Source organism: Leucopleurus acutus (assembly GCF_964270905.1).
Source record: "Leucopleurus acutus genome assembly, chromosome: 3".
NCBI classification, from domain to species: Eukaryota; Metazoa; Chordata; class Mammalia; order Artiodactyla; family Delphinidae; genus Leucopleurus; species Leucopleurus acutus.
This window is the reverse complement of record NC_139145.1, coordinates 122,898,946-122,926,129: the sequence shown is the minus strand read 5'-3', so window position 1 is coordinate 122,926,129 and position 27,184 is coordinate 122,898,946. Positions and strand designations below refer to the sequence as shown.

The 27,184-nt window shown below is 39.4% G+C and overlaps 1 protein-coding gene across 2 annotated transcripts in view; it reads left to right on the top strand.

The window, feature by feature from the left end:
• MAST4 (microtubule associated serine/threonine kinase family member 4) overlaps window positions 1-27,184 on the top strand; it is a 159,950-nt gene that overhangs the window by 80,631 nt on the left and 52,135 nt on the right. For both annotated transcript variants that reach the window (XM_082835748.1, XM_082835750.1), the window contains exons 3-9: window positions 4,618-4,687; window positions 10,663-10,741; window positions 16,224-16,381; window positions 18,338-18,413; window positions 20,246-20,455; window positions 24,233-24,334; window positions 26,747-26,879. In XM_082835748.1, the coding sequence (XP_082691874.1) occupies window positions 4,618-4,687; window positions 10,663-10,741; window positions 16,224-16,381; window positions 18,338-18,413; window positions 20,246-20,455; window positions 24,233-24,334; window positions 26,747-26,879 (828 nt within the window). The remainder of the gene's footprint in view (window positions 1-4,617; window positions 4,688-10,662; window positions 10,742-16,223; window positions 16,382-18,337; window positions 18,414-20,245; window positions 20,456-24,232; window positions 24,335-26,746; window positions 26,880-27,184) is intronic.

The window sequence follows — 27,184 nt, the reverse complement described above, 5'->3', positions numbered from 1 at the left end:
TCTATTTATTGACCTGCTGTGAACACTTCACAGCTTACCCTGAGAGAATGCCACCGAAGGCTAATCAAGGTTTCTCTCTGTCCACTTAGAGTCTAAACAGCTGTCCAGGTTTAATTAATATTCTGCAGTTATATCTGGAGAGGAGCCAGTTTCTGAGACAGCTAAGTGAAAGGAGGATTTCTAACTCTTCTCTGGCGTCCGCTGGATCTGGTAGCATAGACTTAAAGTTCTCACGTGAAACTGAACTGTTATTTTTCAAAGTCCACTCAGCTTGAGGTCCCTGCATAACTTGTTCCATTGCCCCCTTTATCTGCTGCCATAACATCTTGTGAGGGGGTCCTAGGTTTGGTCCTGTGAAGTTTCGGCTTAAGGTTTTTCAGCAGTGTCAGTTCGTCACTGAGAATCTCCTGCAGAACGATTGAGAAACACAGCGCTGGTTGTTATGGTGTAAAAAAGTCACAACGAATTTAAGCCGATCACCAAGTAATGACAACGAGGATTCAAGTGAGGGCTTACTCTCTTGATCTACCAGGAGCTTCAAATGGCAATTATCATTAATTCTTGGATCCCTCAAGTCCTGATAGAAAATCAGGGCAACCAGAAACTATCATTTTGTGAACAGACAGCTATTAAAAGCACATTAATAATCTATAGTGGGTATAGCATATGCCTTCTAAAAAGATTCGCAGCTTGTTTCTCTGTGGTAAAGACACAGGACTTCTCCAACCTAATTACAAAGCAATCAAACAATTTAATTAATCTGGAAATCACTTTCTTAACAATAACTGCCTCTAAAATGAGGCAACCTGTGTAGCTCCGTTAGGTAAAGTACTGTTTTGATGTACTGCCTGTGTATTAGCAACGCTAGTTGCCCCTGGGGATCCTGGAGTTAATTACCTATTCAACGCCTGACCACTACTAAGGTTTCCTTTACCAGGTCAGAAACAGTAGTCTATAAAGTGTCATGGCACTCAAACATCCAAGAGGCAGCACGTCCCTGGGAACAGCTGGATTTGTGTTATAAGCAAGTGTCGCACATATGGGCAGAGAATTAACTGGCACCAGTTTTCGTTTGAGAGTCTCTCAGGTATTGCTTTGCAGATGGGTGGATGAATTCAGAGAGCAGTGCTGTGAGCAGTGAAGGTCAAGTATAGGACTCTGGTTTCAATCCAGCTTACTTTCTTGTCCTGGGGAAGTGCTGTGCGTGTCCACAACAGTCTCATCCTCATCTCTAAGTTAAGACTATATAAGGTGTGTTTTATAATTCAATCTGTTCTAAATTAGTGTTGTTTTGTATAACAAAATAGTACCCCTGGGCTTCCCTGGTGGCGCAGTGGTTGAGGGTCTGCCTGCCGATGCAGGGGACACGGGTTCGTGCCCCAGTCCGAGAGGATCCCACGTGCCGCGGAGCGGCTGGGCCCGTGAGCCATGGCCGCTGAGCCTGCGCGTCCGGAGCCTGTGCTCCGCAACGGGAGAGGCCCCAACAGTGAGAGGCCCGCGTACCGCAAAAAAAAATAAAATAAAATAGTAACCCTAAGACTTAAGAGACAACATAGAAATCAATTTTTATTTCAAATAAGAACAAAGACCTCGAAGATTGACTTCTGCCTATTTAATCTGCTAATCTTCTAATCTCTCCCTCAGGAAAATAGAGGAATTTTCTGTAACAAATGACAAAAATGTCTAGAATACTCATCTACCCTTTTCCTCTACTATTACTACCGCCCCACTTCTCTCTAAAAGTTCCCTGTTAATGGGACAGTCTACTCACACTGGAAGCCTCAGTCACTTTTAGTCTGTAATCTTTTTCATGGCTTATTTCTAATCCATCACCAATTACCCTTGGTTTGCTCACCAGAATATCCTTTCCATTGGCTTTCCATGTCCTAATCTAGCTGCTTCTCCTCGGCAGCACATCTGTCCACTCGGCATACTCAATGCCAGCTTAAAATCTCTTAGCATCTCTCTTGCATCCAAACATCTCTTAAGGCCTTCCACTAGGTAGTGCCAATACATGTAGTTCACAACTCATTGGCTTTACCAGTCTGAATTCCCTGCTTGTAGAGAGCCTGTCTCCACTGCATTGCCCCGCTGTGTTTGGGTTGATTCTGTGCCCTTCCTGAAGTCCTTCCATTCCTTCTGTTTATCTCCAGCTTGCTGAACTGACCTCAAATTAAGCTATAGTGTCTCGTCCTTAAGGAATTATCAGTCTAGTTCATGCCACCTTCATTTTCTCCAATATCCCGTTGCACTTAAGGGCCTTTGTGATAATGCAGGGGCATGTATTTGCATTTCAACTAGCTCTTCAGTCAGACATGAAACAAGAAGAAAGATCTGTGGTTAGTAAGATAATAGGAATGGCTCTATAGCTTGGAGTTGAGGAACATTGTCAGTGGAAGTGCCTGAAAAGGCAGCATGGAATAGGAAGACAAAACCCGAAGATGAGAAATGGTTAATGGTAGCCCTGGGTTTTTGTTTGTTTGTTTGTTTAAAGAGCAGAGTTAAATTAACCTAGCTCTGTATCTCCATCTCTGCCCATTCATCCTCAAAGTGATGGTCCGCCATGTATTATAAGATGTTACATAGCTTCCTGGGGGACCACTCCTTAAAATCTCTAAAAGTGAAAAGGTTTCTAAGATAATTCCTTGTCTCTCCCTCCTTCAGAGTCTTAAAAACATTTAATAAGCTCTCTCTAGTTGTTCTGGTTGATCTCATATAATCTCCAGATATAGTGTTCTCTTTACAAAGAACACAGGGCTAAGAATTTGCTGCCAAGTTTCACTGGCCTTATTATTTATTCTCAGTGAATAGGGTAGCAGGGATTGTTCTCAGAATGCCTTGGCTTCAATCAATTGTTTTGTTTCTCCTCATAATTTACTGGTAGTTTGCTCTGTGTGGGGTGTGAGCAAAGCCAACGTTTTTTTTCCCAAATAAAAACAAAATCGACATGGAGATTTCTGGCATTTGATTTGTTTCCCTTTAGAAACAAGATTTCTAGCCATCTTGAAATCAAGACCTTTTAAGGAATATGAAGAGTGATGCACAAACTAAATTGGGGAGGGGGGGGCAGGGGGGAATGAAGGCTGTTGGGAAAAGTTCAAAGAACTTAATTTAGCTGTGTAGATAAATGGACAAAAAGAGTCCTGGATTGCTGGATGGCAAATGCAGAATCCATTTCTCCAGGGGCCCAAGGAACAACAGATGCAAAGGCATGATAAATTTCATTGCTGCAGGGGGAAAATGCTTCTTGATTCTCTGTCCATAAAGAAATGGGCTTTTCAGTGCTTCCCAGTTAAATGGCTTTAATTGTGCTGTCTGTCAGAAACTTAATGGCATCTGTTGATGCCATCACTATAAAATCTGCAACTTTAATTGAAAAATTTCGGTAGAGGTGTAGCCAGTCCAGAAGTCCTCAAGGTAACACTGAAATTATCCACTTTAATGCATTAATCTATTCTTTTTGCACACAGGTAATAAATTGTTTACCTTTATAGCTAGGTACTGACTTGAAGGTGCCGCCTTGTATTCCTTACCCCTAATTACAATTGTCACTTCCGGTAAGAAATCAGTAATGTGGCAACTGGCTTGTTGTTAAGGATTAAACATGTCTTCTTGATTTATTTTCTGTGTTTCAAGAACATACAGGATTAGTTTGCCGCCTTTCCTAACCTCCTTATTTACACCAGCTACAGTCCCATCCGGTCCTCAGGAAATTCTCAACCTAATTAAACGTGCAGAGGGAAGCAGGGTGGTCTGGAGTGCCCTGAACCTCCCCTCACCTGCTGCCTGCCAAGCTTTCTCAGTGATCAGTAGCAGGTTACATGTTCTGATGGGGAAAGTAGCAAGTCCCCCAGGAGCTGCCGCCTTACGGTAAGCAACCCGTGCTCCACCTGCCTCCAGAGGACTTGGGGAAGACACCCTCTGCCAGCCTCTGTGTATGGCTTTTAAAGGCTGCCTGGCCAGTCACCACCCAGCTGCTTAGGAGCAGAGAGACTATTGAAGGAAATACGGATAAGGGTTAGTCCTGCTGGGCCACTAGGCCATGCTGAGATAGAGCTGGATCATTTGAGGAATAGGTCTGAACTGTTGGGTTCTCCCCAGTATTTTATGACTTGTTCTGACAGTTCTCCCTTTAAAATATGTACTTTGAAATATGAGGATTCATTTTTGAGAACTCAGAATTTTATTTCGGTTTCTGTAAATAAAAATATCAAGACTGCCTCCTTAAAATAGAAAGCCTCACCCTCCCAACTGAAGCATATACTTCTGCATCCATCCTGCTGTTGGAAACGTTAACATCTGGAAGAGTAGGAACCAGGACATTTGTATATTCATTATTCTGTAGGACTGAAATAATTAGGTTGTTAAATATATGGAAAACTGCTGGTTGGTGATGTAGGTTTGTTTATTCATATATTACACATTTGGAAAGCTGTGCTGGAGCTCAAGCTGACCGCCTGTCTCTGCTCCAAGTAAAAGTAAAACATTTTTTGAGGAGATGGACATTTTACGAAAGTATACAGAAACTTACTACTAAAGAGAAGAATGTTTGGGATGTAGATAAAGATACAAAAACAAAGTCATGATGTCAAGTTTTTTTCTTCTTTCTCTCTACAGGAAATAGTCCTCAAGATAGTCCAAGAAACTTCTCCCCCAGTGCCTCTGCCCATTTTTCATTTGCACGGAGGTAAGGATTTCTTGTGAGTAGAATAATGAAGTGTTACGTGGAGAATCCCATCCCCCCACCCCACTCCCTCCACTACCCTTTAGAGCTATATGTACCTCTCTTGGTCCTTCCTAGATGGTGGGCTCTCACTGAGGGCAGGAGAAAACCATTTCCACCTTTTCTCCCATCCCCAGTGCAGTGTCTCATACATGCTTTTGATGATCAACAGATTTTTACTGAATTATCTGAGCTTATATTATAAGAACTTGATTCACCTATATGTCTTGGTGCAACTGCTTTTGTTGTTGTTGAAATACCTTTTTTTTCCCCCCTTAATAAAAATGACCTTACTTGGGATCACAAGGTATAAACTCTAAGATGCCTTTCCTTGAGGGCACCAAGCCAGCAATTTAGTGATCTCCCTGAGGTAAAGCCATGAGGATGTTTTATGTTTGCTCTTCCTATCTGAGTTAGAATTGGACACCAGATATCAAAGTTATATGTCTCATATCTGGGTCAGTGAGTCATGAGAAAGTATTGTTGCTCAGAGGACAGTGGGCATATGATCTATTATCAAACCTTTTCAGTTCTGGATCTTCTACTGTGATTTCTCCCAGTCAGAGGAGTCTACACAGCCACCTCTTCTGTGTTGTGTGTGTGGAATTAGTGTACTTCACCCTGTCACATTCAAATCTTCACCTTCCTGGGTTCCGTCATCCCTCTCAACATGTATATACCCTGCCTTCTTCCACCCAGGAAAAACACACGGAAAACAAAATTGTCCCTTTCCTTTAGCTAGGTTTCTGCATATTCAGAATGAATTCATTTTATGGTCTGTTTATATATATATGTGTGTGTGTGTATATATATACATATATATATATTATTTTTTATTATTATCATTTTTTTGCCTGCGTTGGGTCTTCATTGCTGCGCGCGGGCTTTTCTCTAGTTGTGGCGAGCGGGGGCTACTCTTCATTGCGGTGCACGGGCTTCTCATTGTGGTGGCTTCTCTTGTTGTGGAGCACGGGCTCTAGGCGTGCAGGCTTCAGTAGTTGTGGCATGCAGGCTCAGTAGTTGTAGCTCACGGGCTCTAGAGCTCAGGCTCAGTAGTTGTGGCACACGGGCTTAGTTGCTCCACGGCATGTGGGATCTTCCTGGCCAGGGATCGAACCCGTGTCTCCTGCACTGGCAGGTGGATTCTTAACCACTGCGCCACCAGGGAAGTCCCTGTCCTAGATATTTGTTAAATTTTCTTCAGAGACCTAATCGTACCTTGAAATGAATTAAAGTAGCATTTAATTAAGACACATAGGTAGGTTAAAAAAATAGATTTAACACATGTTACTAACGAGCAAAACCTGCAACGTCTTCACTGTCTTTTGTCAGCATTCAATGCATGTTATATAACTAAATCCAGAGAAAAGGATGTGCTTGCAGCGTTTTCAGAATTCCTGATAATTAAGATTCTCTTGTAAAATCACACATTCCCCACCATATGGTAAATGCCTGTGTGTACCAGGCCTCCACCATAGGGAGGACACAAGAGTAATTAAGACGTGATCTCCAACGAACTTCCTGAGACCGACACCCCAATTTTCCCCAATTCCAACTTCGATACTTTCAGTGCTCATTTTAAGCACCATAAAGAAAATGTGACAATTAGCTAGTCTCACAAAGTCTGTGTTTGTTTGCCCAATGAATACTAATTCACTGTGGTGGTACCATTCTAAGTGAAAAGGGAAATCTTATAAAAACTGATTTTAAAAAAAGAGAACATACCATAGTCTTTAAAATACATTTCTCTTAAAAAGGGAATGCCTTTAATTACTTTAAGTAGAAAGAAAATGCAAATGTCATTATAGCCCACATTTAAACGTGACTGAAATCAGTCCTTTAATCCTGCCAGATTTATAAAAATGAAGAGAATCTAATAATTAAGTGGCTAACTGGAGGACAGATGAATCTGGTTTCTATGCTATAAAAAAAAAAATACACAAACCCCTAGGCATGTTAATTTTCGACAAATAAACCATAAACCGTAACAGAAGATTATCACAGGAGACCTCTGGTTCATTTTGCAGGAATTTCCAGATGGAACTCCCTCCACACTCTTCAAAAAGCATTAATTTAGATTAGGACATGAGTGATCATCTTTTTGAACTTTTATTCAAGTAAATAGAACCCTGTGTTTGCTCTGCGAACTCAAATTGGCCTATTTTTATTTGACATCAGTCATCTTTCTCTTCCATTTTCAAGTTGATTTTTCATTCAAGAAACATGGAAATTCCATGGGTCTCCATTCCCCACCATTTGGCGTGCATTTCTGAGCCTTTAGGAAGTAATGCCATTTAGGGAGTCCCACGTTTTATCATTTTGTATATTCAGTCCAACAGAGGGGAGAGATTGTCCTATTTTAAAAATTATTCTTGGGTGACGGGATAAAGGTCAGACTTATTAATCTTTTCTGATCTTACTTATAACCTGATAATTTACCCCCCAGTAGACATCCCCTGTAATGTTGAATTTCAGACTGGGAAATAGGATGACACACACTTGCTTTCCATATTATCTAATAGGTGTTTGAGAGCAAAATTATCGAGTTAATTTTTTAGTATCGAGTTAAAATAAAAGGATGAAAATGAGCATCATAGTGTAGTAGATTTTGTCTGGAGCAAGGAAACATATTTTGTAATTTGCAAATCACTGTGATGAAGCTGGTTTACAATCCATCTGATTGTGGAGTTACTTAATGTTTTATTCCTTGGTGGTGGTAAACTGGAGGTAATGACATTGTTCTGCCTTCCCCAGAAGTTGTAGAGGTTTAGGTAACATAAGTTGCTTTCATTTTCATTAGAAATATAGAGAGAGGCACTTCCCTGGTGGCACAGTGGTTAAGAATCTGCCTGCCAATTCAGGGGACACGGGTTCGAGCTCTCGTCCGGGAAGATCCCATACGCTGCATAGCAGCTAAGCACGTGCGCCACAACTACTGAGCCTGCACTCTAGAGCCCGTGAGCCACAGCTACTGAGCCCACGTGCCACAATTACTGAAGCCCATGCGCCTAGAGCCCGTGCTCCACAACAAGAGAAGCCACCGCAATGAGAAGCCTGCACACAGTAACAAAGGCCCAATGCAGCCACAAATAAATAAATAAATTTTAAAAAATTTTTAAAAAATTTAAAAAAGGAAATAGAGCCCTGAATAATCGTTGTGGATGTCTCCTAGCTGTCTAGCTGTTATTTATCAGGTTAAATCTCAGAATATATTTCCGTAAGCAAATTACTGGAACAGACCTGCCTGCTGAGAGGTCAGGTCATGAGACACTTGTTGAGCACTGGTGGGCAGAGTTACTCTGGTTGCATTATATTGGCATAATTCATCTTGTTCCAATATCAGCTAGACCATAAAATGTTTCACACCAGATGACTGTAACAAACAAACAAAGAAATCTTCCTCTTCATACAGTTGTAATAGGGACTTTTCTTTCTTCCTTTGTTGTATACCATATTAATCTAACTTTTTGTGGTTAGTGTTGAAATGATGTGGGTTTTTTGGTTTTTGGGGGGGTTTGTTTTTGTGTTTTGTTTGCCAATCTCTTTGTATCCTGTGTTCCCATCAGGTGTTTTTCCCTTCTTACTTTTTCATTTCGTGTAACATTAAGATTTCCACCCACAAAGAAAGCACTCTTTTCAAAAAAGCCTTGTTGCTGTGGCAAGAATGTACTCTTGTTTTCAGGTAACATTTTACTGGTAGCTGCTGCAAAGAAAAGAGAACATTGTTAGTAGGATCCAAATTATACTTGTGTGATAGCTTTCTTCAAAAAAGGGCATGCTCTCTCTTAAGCACTGTATATAGCATATATAGGAATTTCTGACGTGCAGTTGTCATGGTAATGAAAATGCAATGGTCCTTTGTGCTCCATTTGAGTAAATAGACACGGACAACTTAGGGAACTTTATGAGACATAACTTATTTCTGGTCCGTGGCTGCACAGAGTACTGAGCATATTCTTGTTTAACCATCTTTCTAGTTGTGTGTTTTCCAGAGTAAGCAAATGTAATTTATGCTTCAGAACTAATAAGAACATGTCTCCTCTTGGAGTTGTTCATTCATCTGAAATACGTTCATTGATACCTGAGGGAAAGGAGAGTTAAGGAATCACAAAGCAAAATCATGGTGGGGGAAATTGTGTCCCTCACTCTTTCCAGAGACTAGTTTCTGATAATTGCTATTAAATGGACTGAAGAAGTCCATTTAAAACTTGGAGGTGTTTAAAATAGAAAGTCCAGGAATGGGTTAAGTCTTTAATAATTAGGTAAATAAACTAGATCCAACCTGTGTCCATTTAATTGATGGTCAGATGTCTTTATAAGCATGTTTTTAGAATTCTTTTCTTTTAACATTTTCAGTAGTATAAAATTATTTCTAGAGAACATGTGATTTATTTCTTTTCATTCCTTTTATCTGGTATATTTACAAACATCTTATTTTGCTTCTTTTTTTAAAAAAAAAACATACTTGATTCAATTGTACTCCAATCGTGGTCACAGAAACGACAGGTAAATTTTACTAAAATCTTAACATTGTACTACTTCTGTGATTTGTCCACCTGAATTTCTCCATTTTGTCTTTGTGGACCATTTGCATTTATTGGAGGCAACATCCCTGGTGGCCTATGATTGTATTCTCCCTTGACTGTAATTTAGGCTAAAATGTCAGTTTTTTACATAAACATCTGATTGTGACATTTCTCAAATTCAAGTCGAATGCTGGTGAATTCCCTGACTTCAACTTATTGTGAATGTGTCTGCGGTAAATTTGGTCTACTCTTGTCTCTCATTTGGTAAATTAATCTAATCATGAGTTACAAAAAGTCTACACATGATCCTGCATCTAAGAAAGCAGTAGAGCTCTTTAGAAAAGTATGTGTTTCCTGTATTCCTCGTGGCAAATGTGTGTATATTTGTTTTCACGCTGTTATGTGATTTTGAAGGCATAGTCCACTCAAAATTGCTAGTAAATGAATGGTTCTGGAATGCCAGAGATTTCAGAAAATTGACTTTCCGGCGTCCCCTTGCCTTAGCGACAGTGTTGTCTTTACTCCTTCAGCAACTCATCTGAGACCCTTGTAATGACTATAATTCATAGCCAGAGTTCAACCCAGAAGCTCTCCATCCTGTTACGACTTGGAGCTAAAAACCATACTCTGTTAAGACTCCTGACAGCTTTGCCTCTACGATTAGGGCAGGTAACCCTACTCTTTGCATTAGGTTCTATCACTAGCGGAGAATTTTCATTCTTCACTCCCTCTCACCGGCTAGAGCTGGGCTGCATACTCATAAACCCTGCAAGAGGCTTTTGCTGGAACACTTTATAAAGCCAGGTCGTGTCAGAAGGTATAATAACTCTTAAGAGAGTCTGTGCGCAAGGTCAGTCACTTTCTTAGTGCTCAAATTATTTGCCACTTAAGGCTTGAGCCGGTCTTGAGCCCCCTGATCCCTTCTCCCCTCGGTGTGATGAGTAGGACTGCTCCCTTGAAAATAATAAGCAGCAAGTCCTGAGGATGCAGTGGAAGTCCCCACAGGCTCTTGTACCATGCTGGAATGCAGGCCCTTCCGAAGATCATGGCCCCGGTTATCAGTTTCCAGATAAGAGTGTATTTTCCTCCTCCCTTTCTGTTTTTATTCATCGGAATCTGCTGAGTCTGACTGATGTAATTATCCCTGGTATTCATTTTGTCAAAGTGTATTAGTGAGAGATCAATAATATGGACCACCCCATTCACTTTCTGCTTGTTTGGGTGTATTGATTCACTTTAAATAAAAGTCAACCTGCTGTATAACGTTTGTTTACTCTGGCCCTTGCTGAACATTTCCACATCCTCACTGACTGTGTTTGTGTCATTTGTTCAACTAAAAATACTCGGTTTCCCTGGGGTTCCTATGTAACCGTAATCCAGTGTTGGCCTCAGCTAATCTCACTTTCTCACCAGGACTGATGGACGCCGCTGGTCCTTGGCTTCTCTCCCCTCCTCTGGCTATGGGACAAACACGCCCAGCTCCACGGTCTCTGTAAGTGCCCGACTTTTCCTCTCTCACACCCCAGAGCTCTTACACAGGCAGTGCTTTCTCTGGGTGCTTCCTGATAGGAAGGAAAGGATAAATTCTGCATATCTGCCCCTCAGAGTAGGCAACACATCAGATGATGAGCTGACAAACATTAAAAGGACATACTTTTTGCTGCACGCTTTTAAACTATGATGCACAAGTTGAGTGAGTCCCCGGATCACCAGTCGGGAGGAGACTGGGAGCTTTCTTTTTCATACTATTTGGTGTTTTGGGTGGGAGGAGGAAACACAATCTGGTTTCATTGCTTTGGCTGCATGCCAGTGATATTAGTACTGAAAATGCCATTAAACTTTGATGGCCTGGGTCGTGTTTTTTCTTGTGTGGCTTATATGCAGAGGTTTTTTTTTTTAGTTTTTCTCATTCAAGGGAAAAAAATGTCAAGCCTTAAATCTGTGCCTTCTGGATAAGAACTTTCTTTTAAGGAGAGACTAAAAGAACTTCGTAGTAGATCGAGATCAATAAAGAGACAAGATGAAACAATGAAAATAGGATAGAGGAAGAAGGGATACTCTTGCCACAAACTACATTTCAACAGGAGCCCTAGCAATTACTAGAAGTGATTCAGTGGGTCAGATACATGCTTTCTCAGTTTAAATTAGTGATGTTGTGAGATATTTGTCTCCACGGAGCTTTATTTATTTTACTTTTTAAAAATTGAAGTATAGTTGATTTACAATGTTGTGTTAATTTCTGCTGTACAACAAAGTGACTCAGTTATACACATAATTTAGATGTTGAAAGTATGGGCCACCACAGTGTGAACATGAACGCTGAAATTGATTGACCAAAAAGCAAAAAGAATAATTTTCAAATTTTAAGTGGTGTTCTTCCCTAGACTCCTAAGTGTCTCCGATTAGAACCCAACCACCAGTAAACAGAGTACTTGTCCCCTGTGGCTTACTCATACATACTCTCACTGAATCCTCCCCATGCCCCAAATGTGTATCATGTTCCTTGACTCTAAATCCTTTTTATTTTTACTATATCGCCTTGCTTTGCCCTTCAGTCAAGTTTTATTATAGTTTGGATACAGAAATTTCTCTTTTGCAAGAAAAATAGGGGAGAACACAGGATCTTTCTTCCTTCCATCTCTAGTAAATCATACGTTATTTTAAAAAGTGAATCCAAAAAGCAAAGGTGAGCTACGTAGAATGGGACCCCATTTGGTACAGATTACTTCGGAAATTATATTTTTATAAATACTTATTATGTGTTAGGTACTAGTCTCACTACTTACAACGCATTGATTGGCTTACTTGTAGAAACATACCTCATAATGTGGTTGTCATTATCGTCATCATTTTATGGATCAAAACTCTGAGGCACAGAGAATGAACCGAAGGGCTGTCTACTAACCCCCTTGTCGTAGCAATAAGAATACAAGTAAGGGTTCTAGGCGCTTGGCTTTTTTTTTAAGGAATTTACAAGGTATTTCTTAAAACAAACCTGATCAGGAATAAATCTGACCTGGCCATCTGTCATAATGGAATCACTGCTGTCCCTGACTTGCATATATGCCTAAAGAGAAAGCTTCCTGAGACAATTTTTAGTCACACACATGTATTCTGTGTTTCTAACAGCTTCTGCCCAGAGGTAGGGCAGCTTTTCTCTTAAGTGTTTATTTTATTGAAGAAAGTAGTATCGTATAATTGTTGATCTCTTATTCCTATTTTTCCCTTCAAAATCAAATTTTAACTTTCAAAATTAACCTTTTTACCAAAAGACCAAAGGAACTGTTAAATCTGTGGAGTGTAGGTTCTGTTGCCCAGAAGTTTGGCTATTTTTTCTCCTTATTGGTTATTGATAAAAATGCTAATTGAGGGCTTCCCTGGTGGCGCAGTGGTTGAGAGTCTACCTGCCGATGCAGGGGACACGGGTTCGTGCCCCGGTCCGGGAAGGTCCCACATGCCGCGGAGCGGCTGGACCCGTGAGCCATGGCCTCTGAGCCTGCGCGTCCGGAGCCTGTGCTCCGCCGCAACAGGAGAGGCCACAACAGTGAGAGCCCCGCGTACTGCCAAAAAAAAAAAAAAAAAATGCTAATTGAAAATCTAAAATGCTGCTTCTCATGTCCCCCAGTTTCTTTATGTTCTCGCCCTTCATATATTAGGGCGAACATTGTGCAAAACTGCTTAGGAGTTGCATTTTCTTCTTTTCTAAATCTAACCTGAATCACTCTTAGAGTCTCATTTTCTGGGCTAACTGGTTGTGTTGTAGCTAATTAGAAATGCATTTTAGTTGTTTCTTAAGATGAAAACACAGAATATGTACAAATAAGTTACAGGCACTTTGAAAATGCAGCTTAAGTTTTACAGATAATTGTTGTTAGCTGAATTCCAGAATCACTAACCCTGAAAGGTAAGCGCCATGTCTTGATCCTTTGGATATTATGTAAACTGCAAAATTCACAAGTGTTAAAATGCTCTATTCTGAAATTGGAAAGATTTGGCCATGTGGAGTTAATCAGTCCTTCCACAGAATATTTACTATCGCAGCTTCTCTTAACTTCAAATTTTGTAGTTAAAATTAATTTGCAGAGCTTTTCCAAGATAATATTCAGAACATAATTTTTAATTTGAATATAAGTAATATGGAATTGAAGCAGTAGGAGGACATCTCCCATGTATTTCTTACCAGATGAATTATTTTCTGCTGAGGGAAAGAATGGAAATACGAAAATAAATACCTATAAATATGAGGTATGACTATAAAATAATATTACTTTTAATAAATAACAAGTGGAAAATTACACATGCATATGGATACCGTCCCTTGCAAAATGGTTATCTTGAGAGACCAAATGTTTATTTGAATGATACCATTACTCAGAACGTTTTGGGGGAGGCTCTTCTTATTGCCTTGAGAACTAGAAGCACAGTTTTTTTCTGTAAATCTTCACTCTTTGAAAGTGGATTTGATTTTTCATGTAGTCAGAAGTCATACAAACTAGTTGGGTGATGAGACTCACTGGCATCACACTTAGAGAACATACTAGAAATATAAAGTCATGTGACTCAGTTTGTTGGGAAATTCCCAAACTAATTCTTGAAACTCTAGTAAAAGTGCTGTTCCAAGGATGCGTTGACCAGCGGAAGTATCTTTTCAGTAAGTATATGAGGTCCTGAGGATGACACCTGCAGCCTCTGTTGGACTCACAAGTTCTCCTTTGAGTTCCTGACCTCTGCTGAAACTGACCCCTGGACTTCTCTGCTGTCCATTATTGACTCACTTTTGGGGCCCTGTTTGGTACCTTTTGAATCCCTGGGCCATTTGGAGAGCCTACAGTTGTTCCCAGTTCCATAAACTCATCTCGGCGTCGCTTGGGTTCGGTGTCACCCTTTTCCCATTTACACCTTGTTTATTCCAACTGAGAAGAGAGAAGCTCTCTCCCCAGAGAAGCCCCTTGCCTCTCACTTCTCTAATACTTACTTATCCCACCTCCTCATTCTTTTTAACATATCCCCATCAGTAAGCCCAGAGCATATTCCCTATGGAGTTCAGTTATATGGTTATGTATATGGTATAACCACAAAATTTTCATCTTAGAGTTAGCACATGTTAATATTTTGTTATATTTGCTACAGCTTTTTGTTAAATAAACTTTTAAAATAAATTAAACATTAAAATACAGCTAAAGTCCCTCGCACCCATTCCCTTTCTCTTCCCTCACTCCACAGAGGGAACCACCCTCCTGAAGTAGCTTGTGTCATTGCCATGCAAGCACGGGTCCGTAGTACCTTATATGAAACTCTTGAGCCTGGTGTGTTTTTGGAATTAACTTTCACATTTTAGAAAGGTAACATGATCCTCCCTGTACTGTACATAACAGCTCAGCAGCAACTGGGTCAGCAGCTCAGAATCAACTACATTAATATTTCTACAGCAACCTGAATCAACATTCATGCTAAGTGGATTAAATAACATATTTTAAATAGCTTTCCATCACTTCAATTAATGCTTTGCCACCAAAAAGGATTACTGTATACTTATGAACAAACTTCTGGGTTTTGGGGTTTTGAATTCTTGGATTCAGAATTGTGGACATTGCTTTACCTTTGAGACATATGTACAAATCCTTAATTCTGTTTTTCTGTTTGCTCATTTCATCATCTTTGCTTTTATCGCCGCTGCTTCTCTCCTGCTGACATTGATTTTCTTATTCTTTTACTGATCTCTTGAGTTGACTTAGTTTATGTGTGTTTTATTTCTTTCTCTGTAGTGACAGTATTTAAGACTATACCTGTACTTTGTGAATAGAGCTTTGGTTTACCTCATAAGTCTTTCTAGTAGTGTTCTCATTTTTATAGTTTATAAAATAATCTCATTACACTGTAAAAAGTCCTGTTTATCTCAGTATCTACTTAGAAGGTGTTTTATAATTTCAAGGTTTCACGGTATAAAGATACTTTTAAGCTTTAGTCATTAATTTCTAGTTACTGCATTGTGATGCTGCAGTGTTTATGAAGTGTGCTCTTAGTGTGGCATGTTTGTTTTTTTTTTTAAATAAAAAAACCTGCTAGAATGGAATATTCAAATGAGGGGTATCTTTCAAAATATGCTTATTCTACCTGTGTTTCCATTACTCAGACATTCCTCATCTCTTTTGTTAGAATGCTTAAAGAGTTCACCCCTCAATAAAAACAAACAAAAAAAGCAATCACTTGGCTTTATAGTTATATTTCTCAGATTGATTAAAAGCAGCGTTATTTAGCCATTCACCTTTTCTACCTTACTTTGCTCCGAGTGGTGAGTGACAATTTTCAAAGAGCAAATCTATATTCAAGGGGCAAAAAACTCACCACCGTTGAAGGTTTTTTTTTTTTTTAAAGAAACCTAAGCCAAAGAAGACAGAAATAGAAAATAACAATTTTTAAAACAATGGCATTAGGAAGACAAGTATCTTCTTTATCCCCTCTCCTTTTTACCCAGGACACATATTGATGGAAATTGCATCAAAGGATAGCCTGATTTGTAAAGAGAGATCCCATTACCTATTTATGACCATACATCACAGAATTCATTTTATGTTACTTACCTAAAAGTCACGGTGTTTGTGGCGAGTGGTAGAAGCAAGGATACCAATGTGAACTAATCTGTCATTTAATGAACCTAAATTCTTACTCCAATTGTCACTTTCTTGCTGTGGCTTTGACTGGGTCCTATCCATTTTCAGAGCCTGGGTCTTCTCCAGAGAGTAAGCTTTGTTTGGGGAAATTATCTTATAGACAAATGAGATGAAATATGGAAGCCATTTTGACCTCCCAGAGACAACATCAAGGTATACATTGAGGCACTGGCTATTGTAATTATTACATGGAAAGGATGTAGTATAAAACGGTGATATAACAAAATTTAATGCTGTGATCTCATATTCATTCAAAGAATTTCTTTAATTTTAGTCCTAAAACCTCACTTTGGTTTGTTTTAGTCATCCTGCTCCTCCCAGGAGAAGTTGCACCAGTTACCATATCAACCAACACCAGACGAATTACACTTCTTATCAAAACATTTTTGTACCACCGAAAGCATCGCCACAGAGAACAGATGCAGGAATACACCCATGCGCCCCCGTTCCCGAAGTCTGAGGTTTGTAGCCCTGATTGAAAAATTTCAATGAGTTGGATAATCTCTTTTCAACCATTTCAAGGGAAGACTTTTGGTCCTGTAATTCATATATGTGCTAATTAATTTATGAACTACTATATATAGTTTTCCATCTACACGTGATATTGTGAATTACCATGGAAAGGCATCTTAGTACTTTTCTTTTAAATCCTTACAATTTGCTAATTGCTGTGGTAGCAGTAACCGTGATGGGCACAGGGACCACCTAGAGAAACTTCGAGCCATTGGAAATTTCAAGACCATCTAATTATGGTGCGACATCAATTAATATTTTACGAGGAAGAGGCTTGGCTGAAAAGGAAGGACAGCACTTTGGGTTCACGTGTGGAATTCAGATTCCACTTTACGAAAAGCCACCCAGATCTTTCATTCTTTCTTCCCATCACAAGTCTTACTTTCTCCAGGATTAGGAGCAAATTGTTAGGAGTTTGTATCCCTTGTATTTTGTGGGTACCATATGTAGTCCATTTGACATTGAGTAGAGCCAGTTTTGTTTTGGCCTTGTCTCAAAAAATTACGTATATCACAGTTTGGCTCTTCAGGAAACAGACTCTATAACACAGACCAGGATGTTTATTAGGGACTGCTTGGGAAGTACGTCTGTGGGAGCTGGGGAGGAAGCAGGATTGGGCAGAGGGAGAAATCTAGCTGCAGTGCAGACCTGACAGCTGCAGCCCACCCCACAGGGAGCTCTAGGGATGACACGACCCATCAGAGCTGTCCCTCTGGGCCAGATGGCCCTCCCTTTATATCCCTGCCTCAGTCCTGGGATGTGGTACCCTGGGAAGGACATGGCCTTGGGGGAGGGGGCTCTGTAGCTGAGGCCATCCTTGAAGGGACTGGCAGCTGAAGCCTTCTGCAATCCCAGCAGCTGGACAACAGGTCCTTCTCTGCAAGGGGAGCAGGGTAGTCCTTCTTCAGGTCCTCCACAGTATGAGATCTTCATGCTGTAGAACTGGTCCGCTTTGATATATTAAGGTTTATTGTAAAACGTAGTTTGTCAGGTGTTCAGCTGAACATCAGAGTTTTCTGAGAAGGGTTTTCCCTTTGTACCCTTCTTATTTAGTGTCATATAGTAAAAGCAGCTACATGGCATAATTGTGTTAGATTATTTCGAGATATGGAATAAAAGACCAATTCTACGAATCCATTTAGAGCTGTGTTCATTCAATACATATTCATTCATCGTATTTTACCACATGGGTGCCACTTTTGGTTTTATGAAAGGAGTTCCTAGGATATCTACTACAAGCAGCTATGTCCTCTGCGGAATATATAAACTCACACTGAAATTGCCTGACTGTATACCACTAGGAAGGAACAGGCACCTACTGTTGAAATAGAGAAAACACAGAGTTGTATGCCTGTGTCTAGTACTGTACACAATGCCTTCCTCAGCATCCCAAATAAATATTTGCCAGGCCAGAAAATGGATTTCAGTGGTGACACCTGTGCCGTGGAAAACTCTTAAACCTCTTCAGTGGTACGTGGCAGAGCGCAGGTGTATGATGAAAGTGTGAAATTATACAGTTCCGCGTGCCCTAGATGTTGCTGTTTGTAGCTACCCTGTCTTCTTTTATATTGCAGTTCATTAATTGGTTTCTAGAACCACGCAAACGCATGCTACATACAAAATATTATCACAATTTAAGAGCGTTTTCTGAACCTGTATATTGTAGCTATAATTAATTTGCAGCATTCCACTTCTGCAGCTTTCTTTATGAACACTGTTCAGGGTTTCTGTGCGTTTGTGAGTATGTGTGCGTGCTAATGACTGATTTTGTAGTTTATTACCTAATATACTTTTCTTACAAAGACTGCATAGTACTTTTGATGCAACCAATTGTTTATAAGTGAAAAGCTTATTTTCATTTCATGCTGTGGCAAGTTTAAAAGGGTAATTTGCTTTGCTTGCAGCCCCGGACGCTCTCCTGCCTGCTGTGACCATGAAATAATTATGATGAACCATGTCTACAAGGAAAGATTCCCAAAGGTAATGAGTTGAATTGAAGATGCCTAGCATCTAAACAAATGGGCAGCCTAGGTTTAGCATCTGTAAGGTGTTTGTCGTGGGAAGTCATGGTCCAGTCCATTGATGACTCTCTTTATAAAATAGCACCACAGCCTTCTTTAGAAAGATAAAACCACTAAACATTTTTAAAAGCTGCCGAGAACTAGCCACACATTCTGTGGGCTGAACTGGCTGTAATGTGAGTGCCACTGGTTGTCCCACCCACTGGGTGAGCCTGGTGAGGTACTCCAGAGAGCGTCAGCTTTGAAAGGCCTCTGGACCCTGGTGCTCCTTCTGCCCGTGTTCTGGGCCTGCTGCTGTATGGTCAAGCAGAAATTGTTTTCCTTCCTCAGAAGCCTGTAAATTGGTACGTGTCACGAAAGTCTTTTACTTTTTTCACCCGATTTTTCTTTTCTGTGGCTTCCAATCTCTTTAGCAATCATGCGTCTAACCCTCTTAGAAGGAAAGGTCCAGTTGCAGTGTTCCCTGTTAGACCAGCAATTTGGACTGAGCCAGAGAGGCCTTGGCGAAGGGTTGTTGCCGGGTGCCCTGGCTGCAAGGAGCTCCCGTCACCTCGTCTCCACAGCTTTTCCACCAGCGTGTTCCTACACATTCGGGAGAAGCAATTTCTCCATTCTGTTCCTGTCCCTCCCCCATCACCTTTGTAACCCTAGGCAATAGAGCAAAAGGAAATCTTTGGCTTCATAAATCAGGAGTAGAGTACTTATTATTTGGAATGAACCCAACATTGATCTCATTGATTACAGCCAGTTTAGCCATTTATCACATGTCACTTGTTCACCAGGGAAATAGATCCTGACTCTACTAGTTAATACTGGTTAGGATTTTAGAAGGGAACAGGAGGCAGAGGGAGTCTCCCAGCAGATACAATTAACGCAGGCAAGGAACATTGATTAGGCAGTCGGGGATCCCAGAGAATGAAATAAAAGTTGGGAAGGAAATTTTAGATTTATGTTACCAAGGGAATCCCCTTGGCCATTTGCCCATGATGTAGCTTTTTGAGGTATGAGTAAGGATGGTATAGGATGCTTGTTCCTAGCACATTAAAACACAACCAAAGGAACAAACTCTTGGTCCACGCTGTGGAACTCCAGCAACGATCCTGATTTTTGAATAGGTAAAAACAGAGCTACAATATTTGATATTTTTGGCAATCTATCTGAGAGAGCCCAAGATCTGAAAGGAGAGCACAGCGATTCACAGATACTGAGTTATTTGGAGAAGCTTACATGTACCACTTTACATTTGATAGGGCAGAGGAAAAACGTAATTATCACCCTGGGAGATTCAGTTTCTCCTATATACCTCAGATCTTTTTCCCACATGGTGAGGCTGCTGCTGCTGCTGCTGCTTCTTTCTTTTTTTTTCCAAATAGACTTTAGTTTTTAGGTTCATGGCAAAATTAAACAGAAAGTACAGAGAGTTCCCAAATGCTCCCTGACCCTATGCACAGCCCCCTCCCATCAACATCCCGCCCCCCCCCCAGCCCAAGAGTGGTCTGTTTGTTATAATCGATGAACCTATACTGACACGTCATAATCACCCAAAGTCCATCGTTTGCATTAGGGTTCTCTGTTGTGTGGTATATTCCGTGGGTTTTGACAAGTGTATAATGATATATATGTACCATTATAGTATCTTACAGAAGGGAGGCTTCTTTTAAATTTAATTTCTAGAATTCTATTTAATAACTTGTGGAGGTCTATGTAAATGCTAGATAAATGTGACTATTGAGTTGTTTACATATATGTTTCCTTGTATTACATCCGTGTGTGTCTGTCATCTCTAAACAGGCTACAGCTCAGATGGAAGAGCGCCTAAAGGAAATAATCACCAGCTACTCCCCGGACCACGTCCTCCCCCTCGCAGATGGAGTGCTTAGTTTCACTCACCATCAGATTATTGAACTGGCTCGTGATTGCTTGGATAAATCCCACCAGGGTCTCATCACCTCACGATACTTCCTTGAATTGCAGCACAAATTAGATAAGTTGCTACATGAGGTATAGACACTACACCTTATAAAGTTTTCTGTTTTGTTTTGCTTTTCCCCTGAAATAAGAAAAATTTTTATGAGAGCATTTGCTCAGAAAGTTTTAGCCATGAGACAGAGTTCATATTCCAGGGAAGCAAAGAGGAAGAAGAAAAACAAAAATTGATTGCTACTTGCTGTGAATGGATTCTGGTCAACATTTAGAGTAATAGAAAGTTAATGTTAATAACCTTTACAGGAACCTTGGGTCCCAACAATCTATGGCTCTAGGATAAGTGGATTGTGAAGGATTTTGAAGCAGTGGGTTTTTTTTCCCTCCTTAACCATAAAGTTAGAAATTGCCTGAGTGTATGTACATTATTTGATGATGCAATCTAGTTCTAATATCTGGAAAAGCTAAATGGAAAATTGCTGGCTTCTTCCAGGCCACGTGTCCTATTAATCAACCTGCAGGTGGTGTTGGGTCGTAAATGGCAACTTATATTTTCATTAGTGTCAGTTTTTCTTCTAACAAAATATGCATTTTCTAAAATGACAGATAAACACAGGCCCCTTCCAGGCCTAACACTTGCAGTCCTAGCTCCTGATAACACCCAGGACAGGAAGGGAGTGTGTATAGTGGAATGCAATTAATGCATAATATTGCTGTCCTGACTGAAATCGATCAGCCACAGCCTACAAGTAAAACCTGTTTAGCCGATATTTCTGTATCCCATCGGCATACATTATGCCCATGTAAATAAAACCGTAGGTGGTTTTCTCTAAGCATGATTGTGTAAATCATTGCATGGAACTGAAAGAAAATATTGGCATCCTAATTTTCTAGAAATCCATCTGTCCTTGCTCATACTGGATTTAGTTGTGGCAAGATGAGATGATCCCTCTCTGACCAGCAGCCACCAGTTTTCCTCCCTCTTCCATTCTAAACCTCCCAACAGAGTTTTCTATGCACCGTTCCCATTTCTCACATTTCAACCTCTTGCAGCTCACTAAGGGAATGTTTCTCAGACTGTTTTTGGATGAACACATTGTCTTCAGGTTTTGTTGTCAATTTCCAATTTGTCATGGACCAATTCTACTATAAATTATGAGGAAAATTAATTTACCTCTGTGAGATACTTCTTCCTTAATTCCATAGTTCAGTCCCAGGCTATTACCATAATTACTGGTTAAGTTCTGTGGTTCATTCCTTCGTAGGCATTCCCTGAAAAGGGTAGAACCCAAAGCTGAAGCTATTTACATTGAAATCCCCCACTTAATTTTGTTTCTGTATGATAGACTTGGCAGGTTGTTTCATGGCAACTAAAAACATCTTAGGGTTTCAAAAATCATCTGAATGCACCATGTAATAGATTAACATTGTTGACTTTTAGAGAAATTTCTCTCTTGGGCAGAGAAGCATGTATACGTGTGTAACATAAAGAGCATTGTCAGGTTTGAATAAGGATGTTTTCTTATTTATTTTCACAGATAAACATTTTCCTTCAGTCCTTTTGTGAAAACTAAAACTGTCTTCAGAATCATATTCACAGTGTCCTTCCAGAGTTTGGAGCTAACAGGTCGCAGGGGAACTTGCTCCTTTGGATAGAATCACATTGTGAGGCCTGGCTTTGCCTTCCCGTCGATGCAATTTTTGTCAGTTCCCAGCCATGACATTGTGTGCCCGCCTAGCCTGTCTCCCCGCCACTGTTCCCATGGTCAATCCTTTGCACACTCAGGCCAAGTCCCCCTGAGGTTGAGTAGCTTGATTTAACTGATGCCTTTGTAAAGCCCTGAGGTCTAGGTCAATTCCAGAGGAAAGCTTTTATGTCTCCATTCTTTTTTTCACTTAGGTGTATTTAGCCAAAGAAAATAAAATGCGCAGGAAGCTATAACCTACTCTCAAATCTTAGTCTCCGTATTTTTGATACTGACCAACCCTTAAAGTACAAACACAGGGAATCCAGAAATGCTGGAGCCTGCTGCCGGCAGCCACTAAACTATTTCTCTTCTCATGCTGAGCGTGTGGTTTTGTTTGGTGTTGTTTTAACAGAGTTCCCATCTCCCCTATTGATAGTAGACAAAATATTATTTGTGTTAGTGTAACTCATTGTATGTTTTGGCCTTCGTTGCGGCTGATAAGTCTCAGAAGTAAGAAGTTGGAATGAACTGATTATTTTTACCATTTTTGAAATGGAATTTGTATAATCTGAGCTATTTTTAATTTTTTAAGATATAAAGTTCTTGTGTCTCCTTGAAGAGACCACCAAAACATGTTTAGGCTTTTTAGATTTTCTTTATATTCCTTAATTTATAAAGCAGTAATTATTATAGTAAGAGGATGATCAATCCAGAAGTTAGGTGGGTTTTTTTGGCTTCATCTTTAAGGTTTTCTGTTTAGTTTTGATTAAGGATAAACTATAAAGAAGACATATAACCTTATTTCTTGGCATTCACTGTATCTTCCTAAATCCATTTTTGTTACAAAACAAAAAATGAAAAGAAAACTTAAAGACAGTTTAAATATTATGTATGTCTCCTCGTATGTGTCCTGACATCCTTACTGGTTACTAGAACCTATAGTTATAGTTAACACTTGGCTGTCTTTAAACACATTCTATTCTACAGTTATTCACCAGTGGTCATTTTCTCTGTGTTTTTTCTTTTAAATGTTAGCTTTTTGGCTTTTCCTGTATATGGTTTCTCTACCTACATTTTGGAAAGTTGCCTTTGATTTAATGACTTAAATTTAGTAAACATACGACTCCTAAGTATAATCATTTTTCATAGATTTGGTCTGACACTTCTTTTTATGGGCAGGCTAGTTCTTGTCAGAATAAAGCACCTTCAAGAATGATTTTAAATGTTTATTACCATATCTATGAAATTATATTCTATTGCACCAACATCACCTTGATACTTTTTTTTAATCCTTGAAGGAAAGCAAATCATAAAAATTAAGAAAGCGTGAAAGTGAGCATGTGTAGAAGTTTATATTTAAACTTTTAAAACTTTGGTTTTCTATCTGCCTTGATACAGATTTACCTCATTTCTTCAAAAAATATTGAAAATTAAAATGACTGTTAATAAACTAAGTTCTGTCCTCAGGATATCTTTTGTGCTTAGATTTCACATGTTAGGCAACATGTAAAATAAAATTTTAGAAGATTTTGAGTCCGTTAAGTTTTACTGAGTTGAGTATCTAGGTATTATTTATTCATTATGTGAAATCAAATTCATATGTATGTATCCAAGTATAAACAGTATTCACCTAACATTTGAAATAAGCAGTGTACAACTTCTTACATATTATGAAATAACTAACTTACAGGCTAATAGTGTTGTATATATAAAACGTATTTCATGAATGTGTTAAATGCCCAGGTTAACAAAATCAGTCCTTCACTATGTTAGCCATTTCATACATTTAAGAAGTTACATCTGGAAAATCAAGGTTCCTCGCCAGCTGCCCACTCTACTTGTACCATGTACTCAGTGTGTCATAAACTTTTAATGTGTACTTCACTCATGGTTCACATTGAGAGCCCTAATATTTGATTTTTAACACAGAGAATAAATCAAAGTTTGACAATTAAAATTTAGCTGATAGAGCCATTTTGTAGATGTAGACGTTTAATAGTGTCCATTTATGTAGAGATAATGTCTGCTTCTCAATCTTTTAAAAGTATTTTCTAAGTCGCTTAATTTTTGGATATTTGCAGCTATCTAATTAGCATGCTTTGTTGATTTTCTTTCCCATTTAGTGGAGCAGCTCTGTCTCATCATTCTTTTCATTGCTTCCTCATAGGCTCATGATCGTTCAGAAAGTGGAGAATTGGCATTTATTAAACAGCTAGTTCGAAAGATCCTAATTGTTATTGCCCGTCCTGCTCGGTTATTAGAGTGCCTGGTGAGTTGCCCCTCGAGGTGATTTTGTTATTTATTGTTCACTGTGGGAAAGCAGGGACCACCAGAAAGCTCCAATTGCATTTGGCTTCAAAGAGCTAAATAGAAAGAGTCAAGAGAAACAGCGACACGTGAATGTTGATGACAACAGCCGTGTGTGCTTTTTCTTGTCTGGTTTTCAGTAAAAGTTCTAGGACTTGTGTTAAGAGATAGTTACATCACAGTCTGGTCAAACCTAAAAAATGATCATGAAATAATGTGCTTGACTTTATCTCAGCATAATTTCTATGTTGTAGCTCACTTAGAACACTCTCTGTACCCCACTTTTTTGGAAGTGCCAAGATGAAGAGAGAGGGAAATCAGAGATACGATATACGGTGACCTGTGGTTATAATTGTTACTTTTAAAATGTGGCATGTTCGAAATAAGTGCTAGTCAGCAGTCCATTCGGAGAATACAGTATGGCCTTATCCAGACCTAAAGGAATGAGACTTTCCAAGATTAGTTTGTTTTATCAATTATACTTTCTTTAGTCAGTGACCATTTTCCTGTTTTAAAACCTTTGCTTTATTTTATGTAATTTTGATTGAGATTTCAGTCAACACTGGACAAAGACGAAGCTTCGAACATAAGAACAGCTTTATGGGGCTTAATGTAGTGTCAAAACTCACGTTTAAGTTTCGCCAATAGTTATTTATAACACTGAGTACAATACAGCTTTTCAGAATTTTACGTACACATATGTACAGACATGGTGATATTGCTTTGTTTTGCTCTTATTTTAATTAAGATTCATAGTTTTCTATAACAGTGAAATGTTTATAGCCCCGTAAACATATACCTGTGCATAGTGAGATGTGGTGGAAGGTGAGTCTGGAGGAGAAAGGTAGGTGTGTGGTGGAGGAAGGCTTTCCATCAATGGCCGGGACCCTTGGAATCACAGAATCAAAAGCATCATTCAGCAGTGAGTGTCTCTGGGAGGATAAAGGGAAAGAAGAATACTCAGGATGCCTCTGGGGAGGAGAACTGTATGACTGGCAGATACAGGCAGAAGACTGAGTTTTTCCTGCTCTTGCTGTTGTACCTTTTGAATTATACACCACAGGCTTGTACTCCCCTGCAGTTGTTCAATTTGGGGGAAAATACCATTTAGCATCAAAACTTGCTTCTCTGGACGGCAGCAGACATGCTAAGAGAGATGTTCCCCTTCCTAAAAGGGGAAATGACTTTTTTTTTATAGTAATCACTCTTAATCAGAAGAGAAATCAGAAGAAACAGTAAAAGTACATGTAGCTTATCAAAGATAGAAACAAGTGAGCTTGGAAGTAGATCTGAAGATGTTGCTGCTTTCCATGATGTTTAAAGCTCAAATGAAACTGGAGTTTGAGAGTTTTAGGGAATGTTTCCCCCGACCAGTCGTCTTAGGCCTGTAGTCCCAGGCTTGCCTGGTCTCTGGTTGTAGTTTTATGTAAAGGGTACTGAGCGTGGACAATGGTTTGGCTTTACTCTGTAGCATGCTTTTTCTTATGGCCTTTAGGAATACTTGAGTAATTCTCAGGTGAAATACTGAGATTCCACAGTTGCCTGTATGGGGCACTAATCAAAATGAGAAAAATTCTGGGAGTGGGAGGATCTAGGAAATCTAACTGAAAACAGTAACTGTGCTTTAAATCTGTAATTGTTTACAACACATAAATCCGCGGCATCCATCTAGAGTGATGTGATCCTAAGATCTTTATTACATACTAGAAGCAACAGACAGCAAAATAAAGTAAAATACTTAGGAAAAACGTGTTCCCAAATTTTTACTGAAGACAGAGGTAACTGGAGTTACTAATTTCATATTTTTCTTTCTTAATGTTCACATTATGTGAATATTAATAACTTGATTTTCGAGCTCGGTGATAAAATTTGGGGATTTTTCTTTGTCATATTTTTGGACACCTCTGTACCAAGAGAGTTTCCTACAAAACCTTTGAGAAAAATGCATCCTAACATTATTTCTCTTGTGGCTATTCGTATAGAGAGAGAAACTGAATCTTCTGGATGAGATTCACAGATTTTTAAACCTTTACTAAAAAGGCACAATTAAAAATTCCGACCTGTTCATTTTCAATACGATAGATATCTTAAGTGGAGCCTAGTACCTTCAAAGTCACATTACAAGGAAGTTGGAAATGGAAATTATCTTTGGGTTACCAAGTACTGAAATGTATTGTCTTAGAATATGATTAGGCTTTGAATATGAACTGAAAATTATATGCTTTTTAAATGAAGTAATCCGTCTGCCTTCTATCTGTATAAATAACTTATTACCATGTATATCCAGCAAGTTGACTGTGAATGTGGTTTATGTAATAAAACTGCAGACAATTTTGGCTCGAAGAAGTATCCATCTCTGTTTGTCTTCTGCTAGGAATTTGATCCTGAAGAATTTTACTACCTATTGGAAGCAGCAGAAGGCCATGCAAAAGAAGGACAGGGTATCAAAACTGACATTCCCAGGTACATCATTAGCCAGCTGGGTCTCAATAAAGATCCTCTGGAAGGTGAGTACCCTGATTGGGCTAAACTTTTACTTGCTCAGGCACCGTGGCCTCATGGAGAAACTTAGTGGCAAGTCTTTATTTTTTCCTCATGGTTTGGCTCTGTCTATTGAAAAGGCCAAATTTGGGGACCAATTGTGATTTAAAGGAAAGAACTATATGTTGAATTTTGTGTTTAACTGGAGTAGGGAAGAGACCTTGAAACCCTAGAGTCTTATCAGCCTAACAATTCCAGAGCATCCAAGAAGGGTTTAGATTTCCATCTTCTCTGGGGGTATTTTTTCTCTTGCAGAGCTCCTTTGGATTCT